This window comes from Xylocopa sonorina, chromosome 12 (assembly GCF_050948175.1).
Source record: "Xylocopa sonorina isolate GNS202 chromosome 12, iyXylSono1_principal, whole genome shotgun sequence".
NCBI classification, from domain to species: domain Eukaryota; kingdom Metazoa; phylum Arthropoda; class Insecta; order Hymenoptera; family Apidae; genus Xylocopa; species Xylocopa sonorina.
In genome coordinates, this window is record NC_135204.1 from 2,156,408 (window position 1) to 2,183,653 (window position 27,246).

Here is a 27,246-nt window from a genome sequence, read left to right on the forward strand (position 1 = left end):
GGCTAATTAGGTTGTTCTTCGACACTTGACGATCATGTCCTGTTCGCGAAACAGTTTTTCCAAGTTATACTAGATGGCAACGATTGCGATGGTTTTGTGGAGAATACGGAGAATAGAGGCACAGCAGTGAAGATTATATTACGTGAAAAACAGCGAGAGAGGGAGGAATAATGTAAAGTGAGCTTGAATTCGAGTGCGCGGCAGGGTCGAAGCAAAACATTTTCGGTAGGTAACGGATCTCTTTCCATGGCGCATAGTCGCGGGGTATATTTTTCCAGGTACCATTTTAAAAACAAGAATTTTCACCTTAGTACAGTTGTTCGATGAAGAAACATTTTTGTTGTGTAACGTCTTTCCTTTGTAACTATGTACTCCTTGGAAAAATTATTCTACAACGTTTCAGGAATAAATCATGCATTTATAGTTCGATATTCTTTTGCGTAAAAACGTTTTGATTTTCGAAAACTGTTGATGTTGCGGATTTCGTGTAACGATTCCACGTTCCCTGAAGAATACACGATCTCCTTTGCCGCATTATCGAGGGATCGAGCCAGTTGAGGCAATGGGAGAACCGGAACAGCCATAAAGCTTTATAGTGTAACGGGAAACGAATCGGCCACAATGTAAATCTACACCTAACTTTTGTTCCACTCGAACGTATGACTGTCAAACTCTGAAATATGAGCGAAATATAAGAAAAATAAGATGGTGATACTTGGAAAAATGTTCTTGGTTCTTGTTTCAACCCTTCTTGAGTGTCCAATTAGGGGTAAAATCAATATTTTCGTTAAGTATCACTATCTGCAATATCGTTGTTTCTTCGCTCAATTTCTGGCACCATCGACCGTCGGGCACTTAACCCTTTCGGATTTCTGGATCACGTCATATATCACGGATGTTTTATCGTTCTTCATATAAATACGCAAAACCACTTGAAAACCATTCGTAAAAACATTTGGAAAATTTCAACTTGGAAATTTTTTACAATTTTCTTTAGGAAAACAATTTGTACGATACAACATAATTTTCCTTCATTTTACGTATTTGTTCAGTAAATGAATATTGATTTCGAATGTTTGGCAAAATTTAATTACGGGAAAAGTGGAACACTTTCGACGAGAAACTACTTAAAACCCCGATTAATCTGTATTAAAATTATACAAAATTTAAAACGCTATATTTTCGAAAAGAAAAATTGTTACTTAACGACATCTAAGTCGTTAGAAGCTGGAGACCTTCTTCTTAAAAACGGTTTTCGAATTGTTTCGATCGAACTTCCAGTTCCCGAGATATCGTTGTGTAAAGAGAAAGGTCATTTTTAATCGGTTACTATGTTTGTGTTTGTCTGTTGGAGTCGGACCTTCCGTTCGCACCCAGTTATTGACCTACTTCAATCGTTAGTCACGTGAACGAGTCAGTGCTAGACGTGTGCCAGACGTATTTTTACTATTACTATTAATGCGTACACATTTCCGGGAAAAAATGTGGGTCAAGTCATTCTTAACTACCGCCGCCATCTTGCGAGCCGTTATGAATGAAAAAACTTCGAGTCCTTATATCTTAGCAACCGATTGAGATATCGAGATGAAACAAAAACTGACTTCAATGACGTCATTTTCCCTATTTATTCAAGGGGGTTCGATGATCAGATTTTTTGTTTTCTTTTCGAAACTGTTTTATAACACAGTTGAGTATAAATGTATTGAATTCTATGTAATGGAACACAAGTTATTGACAACTACTATCGCATTGTTTTCGGGTATACGAAATTTCGCTTTGCGTGCGTATTGGCAGAAGTTCGAGTGCTTTTAATTCTTTGCAGTCATATTTATATTTGAAAAGACTACCAGTCAACAGACACACTTAAGCAGGAACTAAAAGAATACATTGTAACGAGGGTTCCTAAAATGTAATACTAATGTAAATATATAATAAACTGTAAGATGGGAACTATATGACGACATACGAGTGCAAAGGATTAAGAAACACAATTTTTTTTACATGTTTACTTTTTAAACAATAAAAGATAAAAATTAAGAATTTACATACTTATATTTTGAGAAAAAGATAGGAGCGATTCATGTAGAGTAACTAATTGCAGAAAAGAATTCGAAACTCCAATTTTGTTGGACGTCGCAGGACAGCGTATTCCCCTAAACGCGTCGATTCGAATCCTCTCGAAAGTTACGAACTACTTTAACACTTTTCGTTCAGCCAATCGTCGAGTGGACGGTGTACAGACACTTTAACCGCTGGAGGGCATCTCGCGTCAATATTTTCGAACGCAAACGTCACAAGGAGAAAGCAATTTTCGCGTTTGTTTTCTCTTTTTCAAGCGCGATGGCGAGCACTGACGGGAAAGGGGGTGAGATAGAGAGAGAGAGAGAGAGAGAGAAAGAGTGTACGCGAAAGAGGGTGAAAGAGGGGTAGAACGGGGTTCCGGCGTTGTCGAAACGAACCCGAGTGTGCTCGAATGCGATCGAATTCGTCGACGCGTGATCCTCTATTAACGGAATCAAGGCAAATGATGTCAATCCGTCTCGGTGCCGGCCATTAAACGTAATTTTTATCGATGCACCCGGTAATGATAGATATCGGCGCCGGTCCACGCCGTCGAATTGGCCGAATTAACGGTTAAATCGTCGGGAGCTTTTCAATCAGGCCACTGATTCGCCGCCGGACCTGATTGCCATTCGCCCGAATACGAGTCATTTTTAGCATTGTAATGAGATTGGGCGTTGTTGCACACGAACGGCCAGCCTGTTGCGTGAAAGAACACGTAACGCGGCTTAATTATATGCCATTAAACGTGGGCCGCGCTTCCCGAGCGTGCAAAAACGATTTCGACGCGCTAACGAGGCCGTTTTATTTTCCTTTGACGATGCTGCGCGAACGTCCGCCGCACGGTTAATTGAACCACACCGCAATATCATTCGACGCTAACTCCTAATTATATGTTTGTTATAATCTACATATTTTGTGTCTCATAATAAATGTTAGAATTGCTTTGGGTGTTCAAACTATATTTATTGCTGACGGTCAAAGAAATGTAATAAGTCACAAAATTGACTGTAATACGATTAACTCTCTGATTGCGAACAGCGGCTTTAGGCGCTTAGTCAGAGTCGTTCTACGCGTGCAAACAGCGCCTATAAGCGTCGTTTATTTGTTTTATAACTGCGTAACAATGCACATCAAACCACTTGCTTTTCGCGTGATGGCATACGCTTTCCACTTAGAATTTTAAAAACTGAACTATGGCTCCCTATGTTCCTTCTTTTTTCGGCCATTTAGGGAACAATCATTGTAAGTCATGCGAAAGGTTCTTGAGTGGAATCTTAGTCACCATCGTTGTATTTGTATATTGCAGTGAAGAACTCTTAAAATTATTTTACTCGGTACTTTAATTTTTAATTCCAAACAAGAAGAGTTCCAGTTGAGAGTTCAAAGTTGCCACGCGATATATCGTACAACACGATTCAAGGATCGTTTGCATCGAATCCCAGGAGTCTAGTACCGACTACACAAGTCTTCTCGAGCTTAGTATTAGGTTCAACAGATCCGCAATCGCCTGCATTGACTTCGGAATCTCTGGAACAACTCTTACGAGTATAATCTGTTCTACATCGAGTTTCGTGTACTTCGTATCGTCCCGATCGATCGAATATTGGAAAACCTACAAGCGCAGTTAATCCTGCTCCATGAGGACAATTAACAACGATAAAATCACCTTTTTGCCTCTTAATGAATTAAAACACACGCGTTGCACAGTGCTCGAAACGCGACACCACTGATCGTTGGTTAATCAACAAAAACGCGAGACTGATGACTAAAGGATGAACAGGTTCAGAGGGAAGTTTAACTCTTTGTACTCGCAAGTCTAGTATATCTATAATAATAATTTACATAAATATAAAACATTTGTCGATTGCAGTGATCTTTTAAGAGTATGATTTTGTTGATTCTTTATTTTAATAATTTCATGTATGTAAAGAAATTAAAAATTTCCATTTTAAGTTGGCCTGCTTTTTATGTATAAAAATTCGGAAGTGGTATTAAAAAAGTCGATTTCTGTACAAACACCTAATAGTAATGGATGTTGTTACTATCAACCGGTAGGACATCTCGCGTTCTTTAAAGACTGAGAAGGTTTACGTTGTCTTTGGAGGTTGCGCCTACAGGGGTCGTTAAACCGAGCGGCGGGGTCGTTAATGAACGAAAAGCGGCCGGATAAAAGAATAGCAAGCAACTGGAGGACGTTTATCTCGCATTCCTCACGACGTAATAAATATTACACGCGTTCCTTCGTTCCTTCCTTGCCTTCCCTCTTCTTTATTACGCTTTCGACATTCTTCAGCATTTGACTGGCATGCTCGCGAAATCCCGCAAGATCCCCGACTAACCACGTTGTCCGCGTTCCCACCAGCGTCTGCGCCATTCCTTTATTCTTCGCGTGCATCTCGCTGTCAGGCACACGGCTTTAATCATCGACCGTGGGGAGAAAGGAAAACGGCGGGAAGATGGCTCCTTTGTCTCCAGCGATTTAGTCTCGGTCCGTTCTTATATAATTACGCCTTTTTCCAACGAGAATAATTCGATTGATCCTGCCATGCCTCGCCCCGGTCTCGATTCCCCTTTCTTTTCTCTCCTTCTCTATCCCTCGTCGCGGAAGGTCGTAGACCTCCTTCGTTCGTTTCCTTTCTCGATTCATTTACCTTCGTTAATATTTGCTGTCCGGGAATTACGATCCTCCCCTCCTCGCCGCGGCCTGATTAAACCACTGGACCGACGAAATTTTTATCGGCGCGTTTCAATCGTAACTGGGAGCGTTTATTGGTTAATTGAATCTCGAAGGAGGGTTTCGTCGCAACGACCCGCGCTGCTCGTCCCGGAATCCTATGGCCCTGTTGCTTACTTTAATTATCTAGAAGGGCGAGCGAGCGGAAGGAGGGGTTGATTAGCCTGTCCAATGAATTGGTTAGTTTCCTCGCGCTTTTCTAGCCTGCACATTTCTTTCCGAATAATTCTTGTTTCAATAAAACATGTTTCCTTCGTTAAATCTTTCAGGCACGGAAGTTTGGAACATAAAAAGACTCGTGTTATCCAGAGAAATTTGCTTTTTTTTAAATTGAACAAAGTTCACTTCTTTTTATTAATGAAGGGATAAAATAACATAAAATAAAATTAAACATTTGTGCAAGTAGCACTTGTAATATTTCAAGGTGGTAGAAAAAATATTTCACCATATTTACGTATCGAAAAGATAGGACACTTTAACACCATTATGCCTGAAAGAGTTAATTGAAAGTACATACGTAAACTCATATATGTCGACTAACTTTCGAAATTAACACTAAAACTATTGAGAAAAAAGACATAATAACAACATAATCATAATAATAATACCGACAAATATAAAAATAATATCAAAAATATTAAAATATATTTCTATTAAAGTAAATATAAGAAATATAACATTATAACAGGTGCAATAGAAATAGAAATATAAAGTAATTTATTATTGTTATTGTTATTATTATTATTATTATTATTATTATTATTATTATTATTGGTATATTGTTCAGTTTTTGCAATCAAAATTTTCTAAACTTAACTTTTCTAAAAATAACTCTATTTAAGTATTTGATCAACAACTTTGGATTCGAGGAACAGATAATAGGATACTTTACCCTTTTGAAAAATGTCAGTCAAAATGACCAATATTGGTATAAGTGGCCATACACAAAATTATTTTGATTCTGTATAAATAAAAAAAAAAATAAAATTCATTATATTACACCTTTAGTTATCCCTACAAAAGGGAATATTCATCGCAGCATTACGAATAAAAAAAATGTAACACAAAGTAAAAATTTTAAAATGAAACCGTACAATCAGTCACTTTGACTGGCATGGTAGTTCGAGTGTTAATTTCACATAAATACCTGCCACCTGGTGTAATAAAGAAAAAAGTAAGCCTTCTATCAGAAAATAAAACTTCAAGGAATAAGAAACTTTCTAGATAAGAATCGATTTGGTTAGTAAAGAGCCCGGGCCAATATTTGACGATGGCCGACATTCCCACAAGTCACACAACAATATCTCGCAGCCGATCGGAACGGAGATGACCGACGCGCGTCGAGAGAACTAATAATAACCGGGCAGGTTCGCCACGAGTGGAGATTCGCGAGCTTCTATTTCTTATACGCGGAAGAACCGAAGGGACGGAAAAGAAGCCGGGGATGAAAGGACCGAGGAAGTCAAAGAAAGACAAACCGCTCGGTCGTGACGACTCGAAAGTTCGCGCACGGAGAGAAGAAGAGCAACGGGACTCTGGAACGAAACTAATCGAAGAGCACGACGGTGAAGCCTCTCATCTCAACCAAGAGAACCATCTCTCCCTCTCTATTGACTTAGCAAAGTTTGGATTGCCGCGTGGATAAGACGGAGTCAGCAGGCAAACCGCGGCAGCTTCTACGAGTCTCCACGTATACCGGAACTTCCGTCACCCGTCCGAGGGCCTAAACGACGACGACGACTGACGACCGCCAGCTAAACCGCCATTAATACCCTGCAGGTGGACTGGCCGGAAATTTATCTGCGACCCCGCGACGCGGAAAGCCGACCGCTTTTGTCTCGTCGGCCGTTCCTCTGGCTTCCCGGAGAATTTTCCGTCTGACGGCCAGTCACGAGTTTGTTCCGAATCTCTGCTATCTCTACTGGATGTTGATCAATGGGTTTAAATGCGCCATATATGTGCAAGGGTAAAACTTGATCCGTGAAATGAAATTCGTAAAATCGCAATATATAATATAGTGCATACTGTTGAATTCTGCGTTGAATAGAATCGAAGGAATCCAGTACAACACGTTTTAAATTCCAATGGAAGGTTTTTCACGTTCGATATTTAATGTATTTGCAGATTCTGACGGAGGTTTGTGGACTGTAGCACATAGATGAACTTAAAATAGTCAATGCTCGAAACTGGAAAATCCGCTAGGGCGTGAAATGTGGATTTTACCATTGTATGTCACTCAAGTCCGATACTAGGCAAAAAGAAAGATTTTTAAAGTAAATTTCAAATAAAACATTTAAAATAGTATGCAGTTGTTGACAACGAAATTGAACAATAATTTAGAGTGCAAAGGGTGAAGGAATTCGTAAGGAGAGCTGGGATAAGGATGGTTTTAAAGGTTCGAGGGAATAGCAAAGGATCAAGGATCAGATATAGGTTAGAAATGAGACAAGGGATGAGTAATAGTTAGGGTAAATCACTGTTTGAAAAGGTAATGATGATAACTATATCTCATGAGATAGTGACTTCAGTGGCGCGTTATATCTAGTTAGGGTCTGGGCAAAGTAGAATTTTGGAATCCCTAACCCAAACTAAATAACTTTCACGTTGGAAAAAAATAAAACAATTGTGAAAACATCTTAGAAGTTATTTAGATATTCATTAGAGAATATTGAGTAAAAATGAATTAAAATTTAAAATGATTTTTCCTAACAAAATCATATTAGTAAATGTGCATTATTAATGCCGTCTTATAGCTTCAAACGACGCTAAAAAAACTTGAATCTTGCAAACAAAGAAAGTGTACTCTCCTGTTTACAACATAGTATTATGAATTTTTCTAAATTAGATCTAGAATTTAAACTTAAAATTTTTTTATGAGAAAAACGTGGAATTTAGATCTTAGATCTTGGTTTGTGTTTGGGGCCTCAGGTACTTCCCCAAGTTGTCCTTAGAATAAGGTACCACTGAGTGAGTTGTCATCCAACAATAACTTCTAACTCGTCTCGATGTGTTCGCTTGGTGCAGTGCCAGGAAGGATTTAATTTGCAACACCCTTTTGATGCCTATCGTTTTCTTTTCCACGCGACCTCGAAACGATGAAAATCAAGCATTCCCCTCGAACGCATGCGATTACGGCATTTCTTTAAATATATTACACTTTGTAACGGATTGTAAAAGGGTAGAATTTTAAAGATTTCTGGTGCAAATATTAGCCGATCGTGTAGACTAATATTTAAAAGGGTAATTCTTCCGTGCTTCTCTGCTTCTCTTCTTGTGCGCAAACTTTTAAAAGGGTAGAATTTTAAGGATTTCTGGTGCAAAAATTAGTCAGCCATATGGAACATAACTGTTGAACAAGTGTTGAATTAAAATAATATTATGAATGTTGTTGGAAATCGAAATTGGAGGTTTGAAGAGCTCGCTACGAGAGCAATTCAAAAAGTGAGGACACTCGGTAATAAATTTGAAGTTGCCTGGCATAAAGAAAATAACGACGAAAAATCTGTTTCATAGTTCATTTCCAGGATTCTATTTCTTAACACGAGTTAACTTCGCGTCCTAAAATAATGGAACGATCATTAAATTAATTCGCTACATGGAGAATTAAAGTAGAATTCGGAGACGTAGAAAAAAACATAGATAATTCTCTTCCAAATAGAACTTGATAGAATGCAGTCTTCTCCGTTTCTACGAACTTACTACGAGCACAATTACATTTTTTTCCAAAGTCTACAAATCGCGACGTTCTTTTCTATAGCCACGAACACAAAAATGTGAAAAGAAAAGAGCGTCCCTTTATTACGTCCCACAACCCTTTCCATCCAGATGGTAGTCTGCACGCACGTTTTCAGTAAACAGTGGAGAATAAAATCGACGAAGTAACGACTACGACCACTTTTAAGTCAGCCACGCACGCGCAGGATTACGTGTGAAAAGAAGACATCTCGTGGACGTGATTAACGCGAGACATCATGGAATCTGTGAATCGAGGGGTCTGACAATGGTCGTGCGTTCCGGAGAAACGTTTCTACATTCACGACGCGTTCTTTAGGCGCCCGTCGCGACGCATTTCCATAGAAATTGTTATAAGAGATATGTGTATTAAGAATGTAACCTTGCGATACAGGTTCGAGTGGCTTTCGATAGGTGTCTGACACTGGTTGATAAAAATACCCTGGCTGAATGTAATCACGTTCCACCTACGCCAGCATAATAATGCTCGATTCTGTAATAGATCCGCGGATTTGTGGCATTAATTAAAACGGGACACGTGCCGAATGCGAACGAGACGTTGTGATTGTGCGCGTTTCACGCGAGGACGCGATTACCAGCTTGAATATCTTATTACGGGGTGCACCAAAATGGCGTCGCTTGCCAAAAGTAAACGCGAATGGGACGCGGAAAAAATGAGGCTCTTTCATCGCAGCGGTAAACAGGAGACTAAATAAAAGCCATAAAAAGGGCCAGCTTCCATTTAAAGCGGTTCGCAAAAATCGTGACACAGTTCCACCAGCGCGAGGAACTAATTGCCATTTCACGAATCAGACGGGGACTTTCAACTGTCGCTGGAAACCTTCAGGCGCCTCTCAACTCCAAAAGAGGAGGGGGGAAAAGAGAAGTAGGTGAAAGAGCTTTGCTTATAAACTGAACTCACTTTGCAGGTAATGAAGAAATTTAAGTACGCGCAGAATCTGACACAATTTTGCTCCTCCCTCCAAGCAAACAACCGCGGCTCGACCGCTTCTCAAAGAATCGTGGAATTGTTTAGCTTTCAGCCGGATTGAATTCGCGCCGCGATAAAACTGGAACGGCGTAGATCAAGCTCCGTTGCACTACTCGTCTAGACGCGGATCGCTCGTCACGATTGGCTAATAAACCGCGCGACATAACGGGATTTTCGTCGGCAGGAACGTAACTCGATGGCTGGCATACGCGCTCGGGGTGGTGGGCTCCGCGTCGTTCCCACGATAATGGCTGTAATGACGGCGATAACGGCACCCACGCACACGTATGGTACGCGCATCGTAGAGGACGACGGGGGCCGCGCGATATCATTTAAGTCACGACTGATGTCGTTAGAAGGCGGACGGTTCCTCGTAACAATGATTCCGACGACACAGAGTGGCTCCGTTAAGCGCACCCAATGGAGCCTGTCGGATGGTGTCGTTAACTACGTTATTTCGTTGTCATTCAGCTACGAACCGATTCTGAACTCCGAAACGACCGAGTCACCGGTAGCGAAACGTTTGCCCGGGTAATGAGAACATATTCGCCGCGCAACTGCCGCTCGTTCCAAGCGTCGATAAAGGAAAACGGTACTTTCGTCGTGATTACGGCGACGAGCCGAGCAAGAGCGACGATTCGACAATTATAGTCAAACTTTTTCGTTCGATAGTGTAAATTACGTGATTCGGTTGAGTACGTTACTTTTTTGTATGATCCGAACGAGGACATCGAGTAAAGATAAAAGCTCGCTATTGTCTGTGAGGAATTGTATTTCTACGTACAGTTCATTTCTATCAAATACAGTAGACTCCTGTACAATGTGTGAGATACGTCACGCGTTGTAGGAAATCGTGTTATACGGGACCAGTTTATTCAAATTAAATCCTAATTAAAATGTGATAACAGTTTGAAATATTATTTCATTGCGAACAGACTGTTAATGTTAATTAACTTGTTTCAATAAGGTTTTTTTTAATGATTGTCTATCCCCATATTTTGGTCCGCGGAAAGAGCTGTTTTTAAATACATAAAGATAACAATCAAGATGAATCTGTACCACCAATATTAACAAGACAGCGTCGTTGGAACTTATTTGTTGACACTTTGAAAAAATTTATATGTATGTATGTGTCATTGTTTTTGTTGTAAACCCCTATTTTTTTTAAACTGTCAGCTGCACTGTCATATATAAACAATAGGTATGCGTGTACTTTCTCTTTTCTAAACAATACATCAGAAACTATGTAAAAACGTTAAATTTATCTTGCGTGATATACGCGACTGTTTATCACGCTGTATGAGTATTAGTGGCAATTTTTTATACGGGAGTCCACTGTATTGAAATTCCCAATAGTATGCGTTACGTACCATTTTCTCTACGAATTCTATGAATTTTCAAAAACGTAAAATGGTGAGAGTTACGTGGTAGTTTACAGATGATACGTACACATCCCATGGAAAAATTCATAAATTTCTAGAACAAAAATTTCTCTTTACACATTCCCGTTCTAAATAAATACAGGTACATCGAACTCATGCAATCCCAACACGATTCTGCTGAAAAAAAAGAAACACGAAAAAAAAATGGTAAAACAGTGGAATCCACCTCCACGGAAGTCGAGGCGACACGCGCGCAGTTCGCGGAGAGGTTCGTTCGGTCGCGACTGGTAAGCCGATTAAACATTCATGGATTTGTCGTGGGAAAAAAAAAGGTCGACGAACACGCGGCTCGTACAGGATCGAGGGAGAAAGTACAAGGGTAGAAATGGTCGTGCAACGCTCATACGGAATATTTATTATTGCTGCAGTCTGGCGATAGTAAAACATGACGTTTCAATTTGAAGCGTCGCTGTAAAAGCGCGCGGTGCCGTAATATCTTTTCAATTTTACCGGGCGCGACGCTCGCGTCCCGTTGCCGGCCGATATTAGCCCGTAACATTTATTTTGAAGTAATACTTTCCCGCGGGGCAATTTATCGAGTATTTCCCGTCGATTCGACGACCGATACGTCGACAGTTTCACCCCGCCGCGCGGTGCTGCGCTCGCAAACACGAACAACCGTCCGTTACGCCCTCTCCCTCTTCTCCGTCGCTGCGCGTTCGCATAGTTCGGCGAAGTATAATTAAAGCGACGGCCAGGGCGGACGCGAGCTTCCACGGGCATTACAACGGTTAGCAATTTCCATTTATTTATGTTGCTTGTAAATACGAGCGCGAGCGAACCCGCGGCCAACCTCCACCCATGCGTGACGCCGGCCCGCAACCAGCGCCCAGCCATTGTTACCGTTTTCGCGATTCCGAAATCGAGATCGCGCGGTTATTTACGCGCGTAGATTTCTATCACAGCTCGATTTCCCGCGCGATCGACGCCCCGACACACTTCCCCGGCCCGATGATTTATCGCTTATCACCGCCGATAAGCCATCCCCTTGCTGGTGGTTCGAGTTTTTTTTTTAAACGCGACCTGAAAACCGCTTCTGCTATTTGTTCCCCGTTTGCTCTTACTACTTTATTCTAACCAGAATCTGTGTCTGTACGCGTCGAAATAAACACCTGTCTATCGGAATGCCAAGCATCACTTTGCTAACTCACGAACGATATTGTGAAGTGTTAAAGTATAAACTGGATTATTGTTAGCTGTGAATGTAAATTTAAGAGTTCTTGCGAGGGCGCGGTGCGATACGACGACGTTGTTTTTTAAATATTAACCTTTTGCACTTGGATATCTCCTCCGAGAGGGCATCAGAATTGACTGGCGATTACAGAGGATAAACTTATTCCACCACAACTGCTGCCCTGAAGTTTTCTATTTCCGGTAGAGCCGAGCTACAGTAATAGTGCGTGGCGTAATTTATCCGTTATATAATCTTCTTATATTTAATAAAACATGTTCATTCTAATTATTATCCCGCAACATATTTCTACCAAATCTCCAATGTACCAAAGCATACAACCACTCTTACTTATCTTGAAATCTCCAAATTCGAAGTCGATCCAGCTGCTCTTCCTTTCCCCGTTCACAGCACAACCGTCCCTCTAAATCGAGCCGGGCGCGTGTCCATAAATCCGTGTATACGCAGGACAAACAGCCCGGCCGAAAAACGGGAAGAGCAGCGGCCGTGGGATCCAGGGGGTGGCGGTGGACGCGGAGGTACAGGCAGACCCTCGTCTCTGAAGGCTGGAATATTCCATGGGACGGTACGTCCGAACAGCTTAGCGGATTATCCGATAATCCCATTACAGCGAGGTCATAAAACCATGGAACTCGAAGGCTCGAAAAAGAGCCGCCCGTGAACGCGACGGAAATAAATAATAAGCCGTGGAAACGCCGTGGCTGAATTGGCGTGCTCGCGTGCGAAGGGGCGCGAAGGGCTCGTGGACTAATGCCAGAGACTCGGCGCTGGGCAACAAGAATCGTGATTCCCGGTGTAAATTGAGGGTAACGCGAGGAGACGGTTAGAGAGATAGCGGGGTTTGGGGGGGGGGGGGAGGGGGTTGGTGAAGTCGTGCGCGACGGAAAACTCGAGGATGAACGGGAAGAAAAAGCAGGACCGCGCGGGAAACGGCCGTTCTGGATAAGAACGACGGACATTTCTCACGTTCGGCGCTCATGAATCATGGAGGAGTAATCCTCGCAAATAGCTGTCGTCTAAGAATTCCACTAAACCTCCGCCGCCGCGACCGCTTCGACACGCGACAGATATTACTCGTCGAAATCGACGCGACGCGAGCCGTCGCGGCGTCCGATATCGTTACCTGCGTTTGCATGCTCCGTTTCTGCAAAGTGTTGATCGTGTCGCTTCGAAGCTGTTCATCTAACCTGTAAAACAATTGCAGCAAATAGATTAAAAGTAAGAGAACGTTTTAGTGGATAATCTTATTACGACGTAAAACAGGCGGATTTAATACGAAAAGTATAAAAAACTTAAGCGATTTGCACTTCTCGTTAAACAAAATATTAATATGAAACGCGATGAGTATAGAAAATATCGAATACAACGCATGGAACAATACAGTGTACAATACTCGACAGTGGAAGGAGGTTTCGCTTCTGGAATTAAAATTCCTTTCAGGCAGGGATCAGGACGGGGTCATTAAGGTGAATTTCTACGGGGCGGGATCAAGGATTGGTTCGAGAGAAGGCAAATGTTACCGCGACAGCTGATAAATGGTAGATAAACGTTTCTTTTTAATAACAGCCGGGGCTCGCACCTGGAAAGGATTTCGCCGTCTGCTCCTTTCCGCCCGTTCGTCAAAACGAAGGATAACCGTCGTTGGAAGTTTTTCCTTGCAAATGCAAGATAAATAACGCTTATCTTTCTCGCGGGTCAGACTCCACCCTTGCCAGGCCGCCCGCACCGCGGCCCCTCGAACTTCTCCGAGTCGGTGGAACGTGCCAGAGGAGATAACCGGGAGAAATCCGAAGGAATTCCCGACGCGGCTCGCGGCGCGTCAAATTTATCGATGGAATCCGCGACGGAGCCCACTCGATCGCGCCGCGGAGGTGAAAGCGGGAGCAACGATACGTGAAACGCGCTTCGAATCCCTGTGGAGTTTATTAACGCGCGATTAACGCCTGTTTGCGACTGCATTTTTCATTCCCATCGCGTTGAAAATACCCGTTCCCTCTGTATTACGCACGCTCGCGTAAACAGCAAGGAAAAACGAACGATATTTCATAGATTCGAGAGCAGAATATTGTCGCTCGATACGAATCTTTCATTAAATCAACCTGACCGAGCTGTTTTGTTGAGTCGAGCTAATAAACAGTAAAAAGTCTACAGAAAATATAATATTGGATTGACAAGTAAATACTTTCGATTTTCTAGTGTGAAATAACACTCATTTTTTTATACATAAAATCTATCTACTTGTGATCACTGAAAATACTTTTCTGCCAACACAATATTACTAAGTACCAAGTACATAGAACTGTTATCGGTCGTAGCTTACCAACCGAGTGATAACGAGAACAGTCAGAACGTAGTCAGAGCTATCAGAAGATTTATTTTAAATGGCCAAATTCGCAACAATATTTTTCATTTGTAGGGATAAGCCTTTGACTACGGCAAACTTTGAGGCGCACTAACCGTCCCATACGGTAGGAATGTCATTTCTTTGTATTCTGCATTGTTGTATTGCAATTTTTCTAAGCGACTTTAGGCGCCTACCGTATCACAAGCGCAAACTTTCTAAGCGCAGGCTTTTAAAGCGGCCACAGTTTCATAAGCGTAAATTTTCTAAGCGCCTACAGTATCGTAAGTGCAAGTTTTCTAAGCGACCTTATCTTATTTACTGACTTCATATTATCGTTTTCTAAGCGGCTACACGAATCGACTTTTTATCAAGGAAGAAAAATAGAAGAAAAAAATTCGCCAAGAACTCATTCGATTTTCATTTATTATTGCGAGTTACGTTGATCTCAAGAAGAATGAACTTTCCCATTTTATGGAAAGAGTTGAAGTTCAACTGATCGCAGACCGGTCGGTCAATAGACGAGACGCCGCGCTCGAATCGAGCTGCTCCTCTTGACGAACAGAAAGGCAGCGCGCACGTTTCGTTCGGTCGCATCACGTGCACGTTTGAGTTAACGCCGCGAACCACTTCGAATCTGACACCGCATTGCACGTATGTACCCGGTTAAAGTGTGCATGTTTGCGCTGGCAATGTTCCGCTAACGAACCTATCGTTGTGGCTTCAGCCAATCTTCTCCAAACCCTTTTCCTAGCCTCCTCGCCCTCCCTGAACCCAAAGCGCCGTTCCCGCAACCTCTATCATCGGTTTCCTCTTACTCCGTGTCTTCTTCACCGATGATTTAACCGTGTCTAGTCTAACTTTACGCGTGGGGATCAGAAACAGCACGCGATATTCATTACGACGAGCAATGATTAATTATTGGCTATGGGAATAAGTTTTTATCGTTTTTTATGTAGAAACCTATTCCTAGCGCATGCAGACGTTTTCGAACAATGGACCGATCAACATCCAATGCTGTAAACAATTCTTCAAGTGTTTGACAAGAATCAATATGAAACAGTTTCTCAAGTTGCTCATTTTGGAACTTATTTTGTGGCATCATCGCGTTCTTTGTTGTCGACGTTGGAATTATCACTTTTCAAGCTTTGGAACCAATACCTGCGAGTTGGCTCTGATGGAACATGATCGCCGTAAACATCCACAAGCAAATTGCACATTTCTGTACCACTATCAGTCAAAAGATAGTAGTGGAAAACTTCCAACAAATGCTACTTCTTTCGAACAAATTCTGACATTTTCAATGCGATATGAATACTTGTTGCTTACACTCGAAATAAAAGTATCATACTGCGACTCGCATCATTGGTTCTTAAACGGTGTTCTACGGTACACTGGTGTTTCACGAAATTATGACAGTCGAATTAATTTTTTTTTTAATTATATTTTAGCACATTATTATAGCATATAGCACAAGTAAGTGAAGGACGTTTAGATGTCCATGGTGATTTATCATGATTAAGATAACTTGGTAGCATACAGGACCATAGCCCAGGTAGCGTTTCCATAATCTCTTCAAACGAAATATACGAAATTAATATTTTTATAATTTCGCAAATTTTTATCTATTTTTATAATACAAGGAAAAAAATTATGCTCTTATTTTTAATGCTTTCTTAATTAATCTTTGGAATGAAATGTAGAAATTTTTATGGACTTTGATTTTCAAATTGTACGGTTTTGAATAGCATGAAACCAATTAACCGAGTTATTCGAGAGATAGCTGTATTTTTACTTATCTTTATTTTTACGCGAGATGTTTTTTGTAAGATCATTAATTTTGGCGTTCCGAAAATTTTTCATATAATCAAAAACGTTCTCTGACCTCTAAGAAGGTTAATTATTTGGCATTAATAAGCCATCTATGGGAAAATGATTGAAACTTATTCCTCTACTCACAATAACAACGGTGAAATATCTCTGAAATAGAAACGATATTTAGGTTTGCATTAACAACTATTCGTAACCAGAGGAAATGCATAAACCAATACTACGCGAGATTCAGCAGTACCGATGATAATATTATCAAAACGATAGATACAATACTAATCTCCCCGCTGCTGCTATTCTATTAATTACATTCCAGTTACACGTGAATTAGTAACCGAGCAACAAAACCACTGTTTAAACTGCTAGAATATACACGCTTGATTCCTTCGTCGAATTCAATTACAACGCGATTACCTATTTCTCACTGTAGAAGATGGAAGTTCCGAGCGATTCTCCAGCCATCCTCTTTAACCAGCCGGTAGTTCCATTTCGTTCGAACCGGGCGAAGCCGCAGCAGTGTCCGTGCACGAATCTCGACCCGTGGCCGCAAATCGCGCGGCCTGTCCTTGCGATTGCAGCAAATTCTTAGACGCGCGATTGGCGAACGAGGTCGGTGCGCCGCAGCAAAGCCACCGAATGCAACGGCTCGTTCACGTCGATGCGGTTCACAGGAACGAGGTTCGTGGACGCGGACGGCCGCCAACCCGGACCAGCAACGTAACGCTAATCCAATTTCCTATGGCGCTGCACTTTGCACAGCCACCATTTTCAAAGGAGAACGCGGCTGGAATTGGGCTGAACGCGACGGAGAAATACCGCCACGACGTGATCGTAAATAGCAAATAATGGAAGACGATGTGAATGTGTCTTTTCTTTTTTCCTTTTTTTTTTTTTTTTTGCCTGTGTCAAATAAATACGACACGGCGATTGTTCTGGAATTTCCTCTTGCAGATCAGTTCTTTCGGAAGATTTTCAAACATTCAGACGAGTCTTCGGAGACGAAAGACACGTCCCAGGTAAATAAGAGAACGTCATGTTTAAAAGCTTCTATTTATGGTGGAATTAAAGAGCTTCCAAGTTTGCGAGAAACCTTCGCAAATCGAATGATACAAATTTGACGCATGTCAAGAAATTGCTTAGCTTCGAATGGAGAGGTTTTAGAGAAATTAGAAAAAAGCTGTAATTAAAAATCAACATGATGATTTGTCAAGTGAGAAAGAGATTTGGCCCATTAAAGGAAGAAGAGTTAGGTCACTTATACTTAAGCGTTAAAAGCATTTGGTACATATCAAATTATGTACGTAATTTTACATAATTTTTTTCTTATTTTTGTTGGAAAACAAAGTTTCAATTTCGTTTTTTTTTTTAATCATTTCCTTATATGAAACTCTTCAATTGAATAAAAATAATTTTATATATGTACTGAACTATACCTTACCTTTTGTATTTATAAAATTCTACTTCCTAATCATATGCATAATACCTTGCTGCCCTAAGAATACAATTTTCATACAACTTATTTATATTTTACTTACTTCTGAATTTTTTATAGCGCGGTTAATTGCGTATATCCGCTATCATTTGAATTACCACCTAAGGATTGACGTGCCTTGACTGAATTATACCAAACAAAATTTACTTGAAGCAACGAGTGCTTCTTTTTCGAGTGTTTCCTGGTTTTCCAACTAAACTCTTCGTTCTTTTCCATTGACCTAGGATTAAACTAACTGAGTGGGACTTGCAATGGTATTACAAATTTTCCAGTTGCGAGCGTTGACCATTTCAGGTATGTTTATCTGCTGCACTCCACGCAAGTCCGCCATAACTTGCAAATACACTAACCCTTTGCACTCTTAATCACTTTTTTAATTTTGTTGCTAACAAAAAGTGTTTTATTTGAAATTTACTTCAAAGGACAGTTCCTCGACTGCTATTCGTAAACAATTTTTTTTACTAATTACTACTAAACTTTGTTGTAATTTATATTTGTTTCCTTTTCACCATAGCTTCTGTAAAGACAGTTTCTTCTAACAAATTCCATTCGTGATCACTTAAATTGGCCAACCTATATACTCAAGATTAGAATTTTGAGTTTTACCAAGGTCAACTATAGAAAAACATTCTCTTTCAGTATTTCAAACATTTTCTCTCGATCGACTTAACCACTCAACCAGTCGCCCTTAAAAAACGCACCGAATCAAATTCGCTTCGTTTTAGTGAATCCCGGGTGCCGTGTTGTCGAACGAAATGGAGTCAGCGCGTAATGGTCAATCCGTCGTACCGGAAACGATATCGATTGCTAACAAAAATACATCCAATGTCAACACAGACGATGCAGAAAACTTGGGTGGAAAAAAAAACTCGGCTGAACGAACCGTCGAACGGGTGGGAAAGGTACGCGTGGACGTTTTAACGCGATTTATTTCGCGCATCCACACTTGAATCCGAACAATCGGTAAGAATTTTTGCGAAACGCTCTCGTTCAGTTAATCGAGCGGAGTGTTTAAACGGGTTCTCTTGGAATCTGGTTCGCGAAACGCGGTCAAACAACAGTTAGCGAAGCGGGAGCGTCGCTTGTCAGAAACAGTTACGGACGTATTTAAGGAACTTAAATCGGGACGTTTATCCCCGGACGGGCTGCTGCCTCTTGCAAATTGCGGAATCCACGGAATTCCGGGGAACTTCTCGGTTCCACTATTTCAGAACCGCGCCGCGAACGAATCTGGACAAAGGGTGTTCGAGCGGGCGCGCAATTAATTTCAGTTCGCCAACTTCCCGTCCGCGTGCTCGTTTGACGTTGATGCCGCGATTTCTGAAGTCCGAAAAATCAACGCCCGAGTTACCTCGATACCGCTGGCTACCCGTATTGTGCTGTAACCTTTGGAAGTTTCCACTTTGGAGTGAAAAAGATCGAGGGAGTTTAATTCACTACGACTCTGTACTATAAACATAAGGATTTCTGTATGCAGTGTTGTTCATGTTGCAATTCTCATTGCAAATTTTAAAGGATGCGTATCTTTTTAATTACAATTCTACAAATACTACTTCTCCTCTTTCTCTTCTTGAAAATTCAAAGCACTGAACATTGACTAAAATATTATTAGAGCGCACAGCAAAAGCGAGCAGAGTGAAAACACAATATTTGCGGTAACCGAACGACGACGAAGTAGTTCTCGATTGAAGTAGTTACATAATCGAGTGCAATTGTTGAATACGAGCCCGTAAGGGAACGCGCGGATCTTTTTGGACGCGAAACTGCGACGAGTGACCGTGAGTTTCGTAGAATCCCTCCGAGAGTCAATTGTCGGTGGCCGTTTCAGAGAGTCCGGTGTTCAAAGTGCAGCCAGTGTGCACAGAGTTTCCGGAGCGTTGGAGTCTCGAGTTTGTTAATGTGCAGTATTTAGAGTTCGCGGCGTATCGCAGTTATTAAGCGACGAATCTAGTTAGCGTCAAGTTAAAGGGTCTCCTCGAGAGCCGACTGTTCGTTCGCCAGCCGTTCCGACGAGATCGATCAACGAGAGTAACGCGGTATCGAGCGAGAAACACGCGTGGCAGACGCGAAAACGAATCTCTTCGAGGTCAAAGGCAGAGAACGTCCTGCTTAAAAGCTTCTAATGTATTTACGATGGAAATCCAAGTTTGCGAAAAATCCATGCCTTGCAAGCGTCGCTTTTGTGCGCTGTCCACAGCGTCACTCGGTCGTGACGTCCCGCGAGTTTCCATTTATTTTGCAAAAATTATCAATTCTTTTTCAACTCGTTCAGGCGCTTAATGACTAGGTTTTAAAGTGAACGGGACGCAGCGAACAAAGAAGCGAGAAAAAGAAAAACGGGAGAGGAGAAAATCACCGCTGGACGGCCTCGTAAATAACATGGTAATTTATGATCGTTGCACAATGATAGTCATAAATCGTATTTCTACCGGGCGACAGAACACGCCGTTATGCGAGGAACTCCGATTCCGCTGGTGGCCTCTGACGCCGCCCGTCCCAACATCGATATATTCTACTACGGGAACGCGATACACGCCCGGCATAATTTATCTGTTTTCAAATATGCCCGCACCGATAAATTTGCATATTTTAATATAAATTCCTAAATACCGGACACGACGGTACGTCTTTATCGATCATTTTTATCGGTCTCTCCCCGTCTCGCCTTCCGGTTCGCTGGCTCAGTAGCGAGACTCGTCGCGAAAATCATAGTCCGCGCAGCTGAATTACCCGACGCGACGATCAAAGAAGAGCGAAAGAATCGATAGAAATCAGCAGGAATTTCGAGATCACCTGCGGTGAAGTTTAATAAAATCGCGAGTCTGCAGAATTCTTCGATCGGCTGGATACGTCGGACAACGATGGCAGAGGACATGGATTTCTTTCGAATGGTCCACGTATCGAACTTTATATGCAGGAAGCATCCTGTATGTGCCTCAAACGTGACGTCAAACTCTTCATTTTGAAAACGTGTAAATACGGACTTTGGAGAAGTAATTTTTACGCATCGTCTAGTGTTAAATGTGATATTCCCTCTGTCCCAATAGAAGAATCTCATTTCACAGGAGGACATTAAAAATAAAATAAAAGTTTTAGACCGTTAAACGTGAAAAGAGCAGCTCGCAACGCGGAAGCACCGAACTACTCAAAGCTCGTCGAAAGTTGTCTGACAACTTAACTGTCCCGCGCACCGAAATGCCTCGAGTGTCCGTGAAGCTGTGCAGAACACTCTTACCGTATCGTACAAGCGAGTGTTACGACTTCTGATCCGCCGTAAAGACGTCGCTCCGTTCATCAGTCGCTCGTAGGTTGAATCAAACCAACCTACCATTATTCAAACGACGCGACATTCATTAGCGCACTAAATTAGCGTCCCAACGAAAATATACGCTATATGCGTGCAAAAATTGACCGCGAATATTAGTCCTCCCGTTAATTTTCGCCAGCGAATCGTTCGATTAACGCGCGGACGTTCGATGTCGCGTCCTCCGCGCGGAATTTTCGCCTCGCGCCCCGTGCATTTAACGAAATCGCGAGCGGCGGTCTATTAGCGAACGCATTACGTAAATTATATCGGGCCGTCGCATTAATCAGCGCAAGAAATATGTTCTGGCCGCGCACACGGCATATTTAATGGCCGGGGCGTTCGCGCGAGCACGGTCCTCGCTATCCGACTGGTGATTAGGGTTAATTAGAGATAGCCCCGTTCTGGTCAGGGGAAGACTTGTAGTTAGTAACTGTTGTTCGCGCGGCTCGAATTAATACTCAGCCCGCTCGCGTGCCCCAATAATGCCATCAATCATTCAATTCTAAGGAGTATCCACGGGCCCTCTAATTGCGCCGTGGTTACGTACGCTCGATTCGTAGTTTGTAATCAATAGCGCGTTATCTGAATGGAAACGAAACGACCTTATGCACCTGCCTCGATCATTTCGTTTGATCGTACCTACCAATACCGCTGGCTACTTTGTTGTAGAGATACGTTGTAGTCATACGGTTTAACATTTTACTTAAAGTTTCGAATCTATTTGAAATTTTGATGTAATTTAAAATTTCTCTACAATTTGGTTGCTCTTTTTTGTTTAAATCCTATGCGTCAAAGAGCTAACACATTAGCTATTTGGATTTTTGAAACACAATGCGATATAAAATACTTACGACAGCTTTGTCCACTTTATCATGAAGAAATATATTCTCTATTCATAATTCTTGAGTATTCTAGCTTTTATCAAATGTCTAATATTACAAAATAACCACGTTTTAATTCAAATTGTTTCGCTTCCACATTGAATTGCGAAATTATAGTCAGTATATGACGTAGCTTATGTTAAAATTGTCGGAGAATAATGTGCTAAAAGTCGAAAGGTTCCGGTGTGGGAGCATCGCGTTTTACATTGTGCAAAATGAAAAGCTGCACAACGCAAAGTGTAATGTTCCCACGGTAGAATATTTCGTCTTTTAACACATTATTGTCCAGCAATTTGACGCATGAGCGTAAATGAGCAAAATGAAAAGCTATACGAAGACAGATGAGGAATTTCATTTACGCTTAAATGGAGGAAAAATACGGATTTCAGTTTTGTAAGATGATAGAAAAACGAAAAATTACCATATTATATATTAGTCGATTGAATTTTATTCCACCTTATTCTTAATTTTCTTAACATCCACATATATTAAAACTCGAAATAAAAAGATGAAATTGTGCAATTTAAGCAAGTGAATTTTATTCGCGTACCGATGTACGCATGCGTTACCTTCATAATGGTAATTACTTGTTAAAACCTTCGTTAAACACTTTCTTGTGTGTTTTCTATGGTGTGCCACAATTTAGCACCAGTTATAAACGCACGAGGATATTATAGTTCGTTTGTACGTTGGATTTTCATTTCTCTGATCTGCAATTTCAACAATCATATTATTGCATTTTTCTATTCTTTGTTTAACTTTTTGCACTCGGATGTCTTCTGAAAGGACATCAGCATTGATTAGTGATTACGAAGGTTAAACTTATTCCATTGCAACTTTTTAAAAAATGCATGTTTTCCTCAAGTTTTCTATTGAAATGTAAATTTTCTATCGTTAAGGCATACATTAACAAACTATTGCTAAAATAGCAACTTTTAACAATAATTTCTATTCTTTACGCTCGCAAAGAAGCCGAGTGCAAAGGGTTAAATTGATATTACTATTCGAAGTTATGTACACTCTCCGACACTTTGCGTAACCCGAGGAATTAACTGCTTCCTATGATTGGGATAGAAATTGTCAGATGTTCAAGAAAAGTTGGTGCTGCTGGGCGATTTTTTGTTTCTAAGGACAAAAACTTTTACAAACACGAAATTTATAAGCTTGCATCTCGTTGAGAATATGTTATTGGGATACCGAAGTATCTCAAGTTTATGATACGAATGAAAAAGCATTTGCTATTTTTCAGAATGTAAAACAGTTCCGTCGCAGCATGTTACCTGATTTATTAACAAGAGTAGCGCTAACCTTTAATGGGTAATTTTGGCGTTTGGCCACTCCTGCTCAATAGCAATTGACGTATCGTAAACGTAGCCCTTTGCAGTTGGCGCCTACCAGCAGTAAAAAAATTTCCATTTCAATAGAAAACGTCAGGGAAGTCTGCATTTCTGAAGAAGTTATGGTGGAATAAGTTTAACCTTCATAAACGCTAGGCGATTCGGATGTCCCCTCAGATGAGAGGGGACATCCGAGCGATATGTTAGACTTGCGATATCTGCTGGGAGAGCATATGCTGGTGCAAAGGGTTAATATTATAAAAAACAGCGTCGTCGTATATGATCGTGCGACAAGAGATTTCAACCCTTTGAACTCGGCTCCTTCTCAGATGTTAGTAATAGAAACTATTGTTAAGATAGCAATATTTTATATTACCCGGACCAGAACGCGGAGATATATTTTATTTAGATTTTGAGATTGCGATCATGTTGGTTTATTGAACCACGCTCTGGACTTGGACGTTTTTATCCAGTATAACAAGAACTCTACATTCAGGACTTTGAATAAGTATTATTAATATAAGAATTTGTGATTGCGAGTGCAAAGGTGCATAACGACGTTACACGTGTAGTTGAAGAGGAAGGAGATTATTTTGCTGAATAATATGCATTAACAATAATATGCAGTTAGATAAATTAAAGAGCCATCTTACTTGCACTTCGGCTCGAGTACTAAGCGCGTACGTAACAGCATCCGCGACATCCACCAGTTCAAGATTCGGATAGTCCTTAAAAGTTACCACCGAATCAGACGAAGTTTGGTACAAGTCTGTATCAACGAGTCCCCGATTGACACCCTGCAAATAGATGATAAGTTCGAAACGTGTTAGATCGGCACGACTGAGACTTATAAAATGCTGCGACGACGAAAGATGCGCGCGTGATCTTACAGTGATTCGAATCGGTGCTTTAACGGCCGCCAATTCCCGCCTCACTGACTCCGTAAATGCGACAGTGGCGTGTTTGCAAGCTGGGTACAGGTTCCAGCCATTATAGCCATCCGTATCCGTTTCCGACAAGTATCTAAACGGGACGTAGTGTCCCAGCACGCTGCCGAACGAAACAAAAAATTGCTTCAACAGACCGGCGGCCGCCCATTTGCATGGCGTTCTATTCGTATCGACTTCGAGCGCAAACAGCCAGAACGTTTGTTTCGTTCTTAAAAGCAGCCATCCCTTCCTCTTTTTTTACCCACCATCTACCCGTTTTTTCCCTGTGTCCCTTTTTTGTTTCGTCGATGGACCAGCACGGAAAAGGAACCAGCGAAATTCCCGTGTGTTTTCTCAAACAACACGTTTCACCCGTGCCAAACGCGACTGTCAGCGGACCGTTTAAAGTTCCTCGTTCGCCCTCGAGGAAGATTCTCTTGCACTCCGATTATGATAGCAACGTATGCGATTTAATGCTCTAGGATGTCTCCTATCATTTGTTTGAACAAACTTTATAGTGCAGAGGGTTAAAAAAGTGATCTTTTACATGTTATGGAGGTAATGGAAAGCAACGCGAAGCAAGCGCAAGAAGCAAAGAACGAAACGCAGTCGGACGATCGGACAAGACGTGACTTGCGAACTCTCAACAATACCTGTTCATATTTAAAATATGCTCTTCGACGCTTCGCTAGCGCATCAAACGCACCGTTCGCACGAGGCACAGAGTGGGTCTTTCTGTTGCTATCTGCAAGTGCAATTTACGGGGTTTTTCAAAATTCGCAAACGAATAGGCAAACGACGTTCTGAACGCAATACTCGCGCCACCTACTTGTTTCATGCGTGATTTTGACGTTTATCGTAAGGTCAGTATTATCAAAAATATTAGAGAAAAAGTAAGTAAGTTAAATAAATACGATTTCAAATTTTGATTACGCAAAGTAAATTAACATTTTATGTATGCAACGAGCGATGAAAAAGTATGACAACGCATAAGAATGCAGTACATATATGTCTCTGTTAATTCATTATTCAATTTTACAATCTTAACCCTTTGCACTTGAGGGCTTCAGAGCGGAGCCATTTAACACGTTCGTGAGCGAAAATACTATTTTGTTGCACAATTAAGTTTAATTTTTTGTAACTATTATGTATTCTAAAGTAGTGGCCAACTGATGAAATCGGCTGCTTACTTTTGCAGCTCGTTTAAATTTTGTTTGTCCGTGTTGAAATTTGCTTGCTGAAAATTTTGAAATTGCTCTTTTTCAAAAATTCACTTAGGCCACTTTCAAAATAAACGGTTCATTTATTCTGTTAGTAAATTATAAATTGAACTTGTTCAGGAAAGTTTTATTTTAAGATAGTTTAGTTTTTAAATGCGTTAAACAAAAATCATGTTTTCTAGTGCTGTATAAGTACAGTGCTATACAAAGGATTTTGTAATTTTTTTATCCAATTAGAGCGAAACCATATCTAAGCTTGTGATGCTATGGAAGGTTCCCGCGATTTATTCTATCGTGTGAGACTGAAACCGTATTGTAGGATGTCGTGCTGTAGGATATTAGGGGGCAGTATACCACAAACACGGTTCGTCGAAGCACTGAAAGAAACACTGTTGCAAATGATGTCAATTACTCTTGCACGAACAAGAATGTAAACATTAAATTAATATTGTCTAAATTTTAACGACGAACAATGACACGTTATAACTAATTGGAGTCTTATGCAAAGTAGAATTTTAGGACTGCTAACCCCAACTAAATAACTTTCACGTGGGAAAAGGTAAAATAATGGTAAAAGCATCTACACAAATTATTTAGATATTTATTTGATAATATCGAATAAGATGAATTAAAATTTAAATTCATTTTTGTTAACAAAATTAAATTAGTGATTTTACGTTGTCAATACCATCTTACTGCCTCGAACGACACTAAAAAGCTTGATTTTTAAAAACAAACGAAGCGTACTCCCTGTTTACAACGCAGTACTATGAATTTTCCCAAATTAAAGTTTGCATTTGACATTTTTTTATGAAAAAAGTGTAGAATTTGGATCTCGAGTCTTGGTTTGTGTCTCTCTCTTGCTTGAGACCCCGCGTATTTGTTCGAGTTGTCCATAGAGTAACGCGCCACTGACGATGAATTAAATTCATAATCCGTAACATAGACAAAACAAGTGCATGACGGATATCAAATGTACCCAAGAAGTTAATTTGTCTTGAAGCAAAGTTTTGTCGAGATTAACTAACATTCTTCTTACGACCAGCATTAGACGTTTCTAGTTCTTTCTAAAACAAGCTCCTATAAACGTCAATCATCATCTTGGTGATCTCCTCGTAGACATTTGCAACGCGTCAGTCGTTACCTGTTTCCACGCTTCCAATTAGAATTCCCCGACTCGTAAACGAGCAAATTGAAAGCACCCCGGAAAAATCACCCCGTCGGAGCGGGCGAGCGATTCATGTTCGTATCGTAAACTGTATCCATCGTCGGTGCCTTTAAACAGTGGCCATAAAATGTCCAACTATATAAGAACACGTGTTCTCGCGCGTACGCGTCTGCGAGTAGCTGGGAAAACGCGGCGATAACCGTAAAATGGTAATCGAAGTTGACAGTCGACGAACGATTGGTCTGATGAATTTATGAGACTTCATTTTGAGAAATGAAAATAGTCGGTGGTTTTCTAAAAGGAATCTCCAAACTATTTTACGATTGTTCGCAGACAAACGACTAAAGATACTATGTGCGCAGATGAAGAAGTAGGATTTTCTTAAATATCAGTATTGGTTATCATGTAAAAAAAACCAAGTATCGATGGTTCAGTTTTCAAAATATTTGTCAGGATGTATCGACTAAAACTAAGATCCAGGCTTGAAGAACTACCTTCCTTGATTAGTTTTACTCATTGTTGCGAAATACAGATCTTAATTAAGTCGTTGTGGGAGTTGAAACACGCGGATAGGACAAAATTAAAC

General features: G+C 40.9%; 2 protein-coding genes across 2 annotated transcripts in view; one reads left to right on the top strand and one right to left on the bottom strand.

The window, feature by feature from the left end:
* Nucleotides 1–27,227, top strand: part of LOC143429936 (Krueppel-like factor 6) — a 519,442-nt gene extending 492,215 nt beyond the window's left edge. The window contains exon 7 of the mRNA XM_076905796.1: nucleotides 27,217–27,227. The gene's annotated coding sequence lies outside the window, so the exon portion shown is untranslated. The remainder of the gene's footprint in view (nucleotides 1–27,216) is intronic.
* On the bottom strand, nucleotides 22,678–25,110 carry LOC143429932 (farnesol dehydrogenase). Its single transcript, XM_076905786.1, is given in 5 exon segments — nucleotides 22,678–22,716; nucleotides 23,997–24,140; nucleotides 24,234–24,393; nucleotides 24,926–25,017; nucleotides 25,102–25,110. Coding segments are annotated over 5 exon segments (444 nt in total).
* Nucleotides 27,228–27,246: the final 19 nt, after the last annotated feature.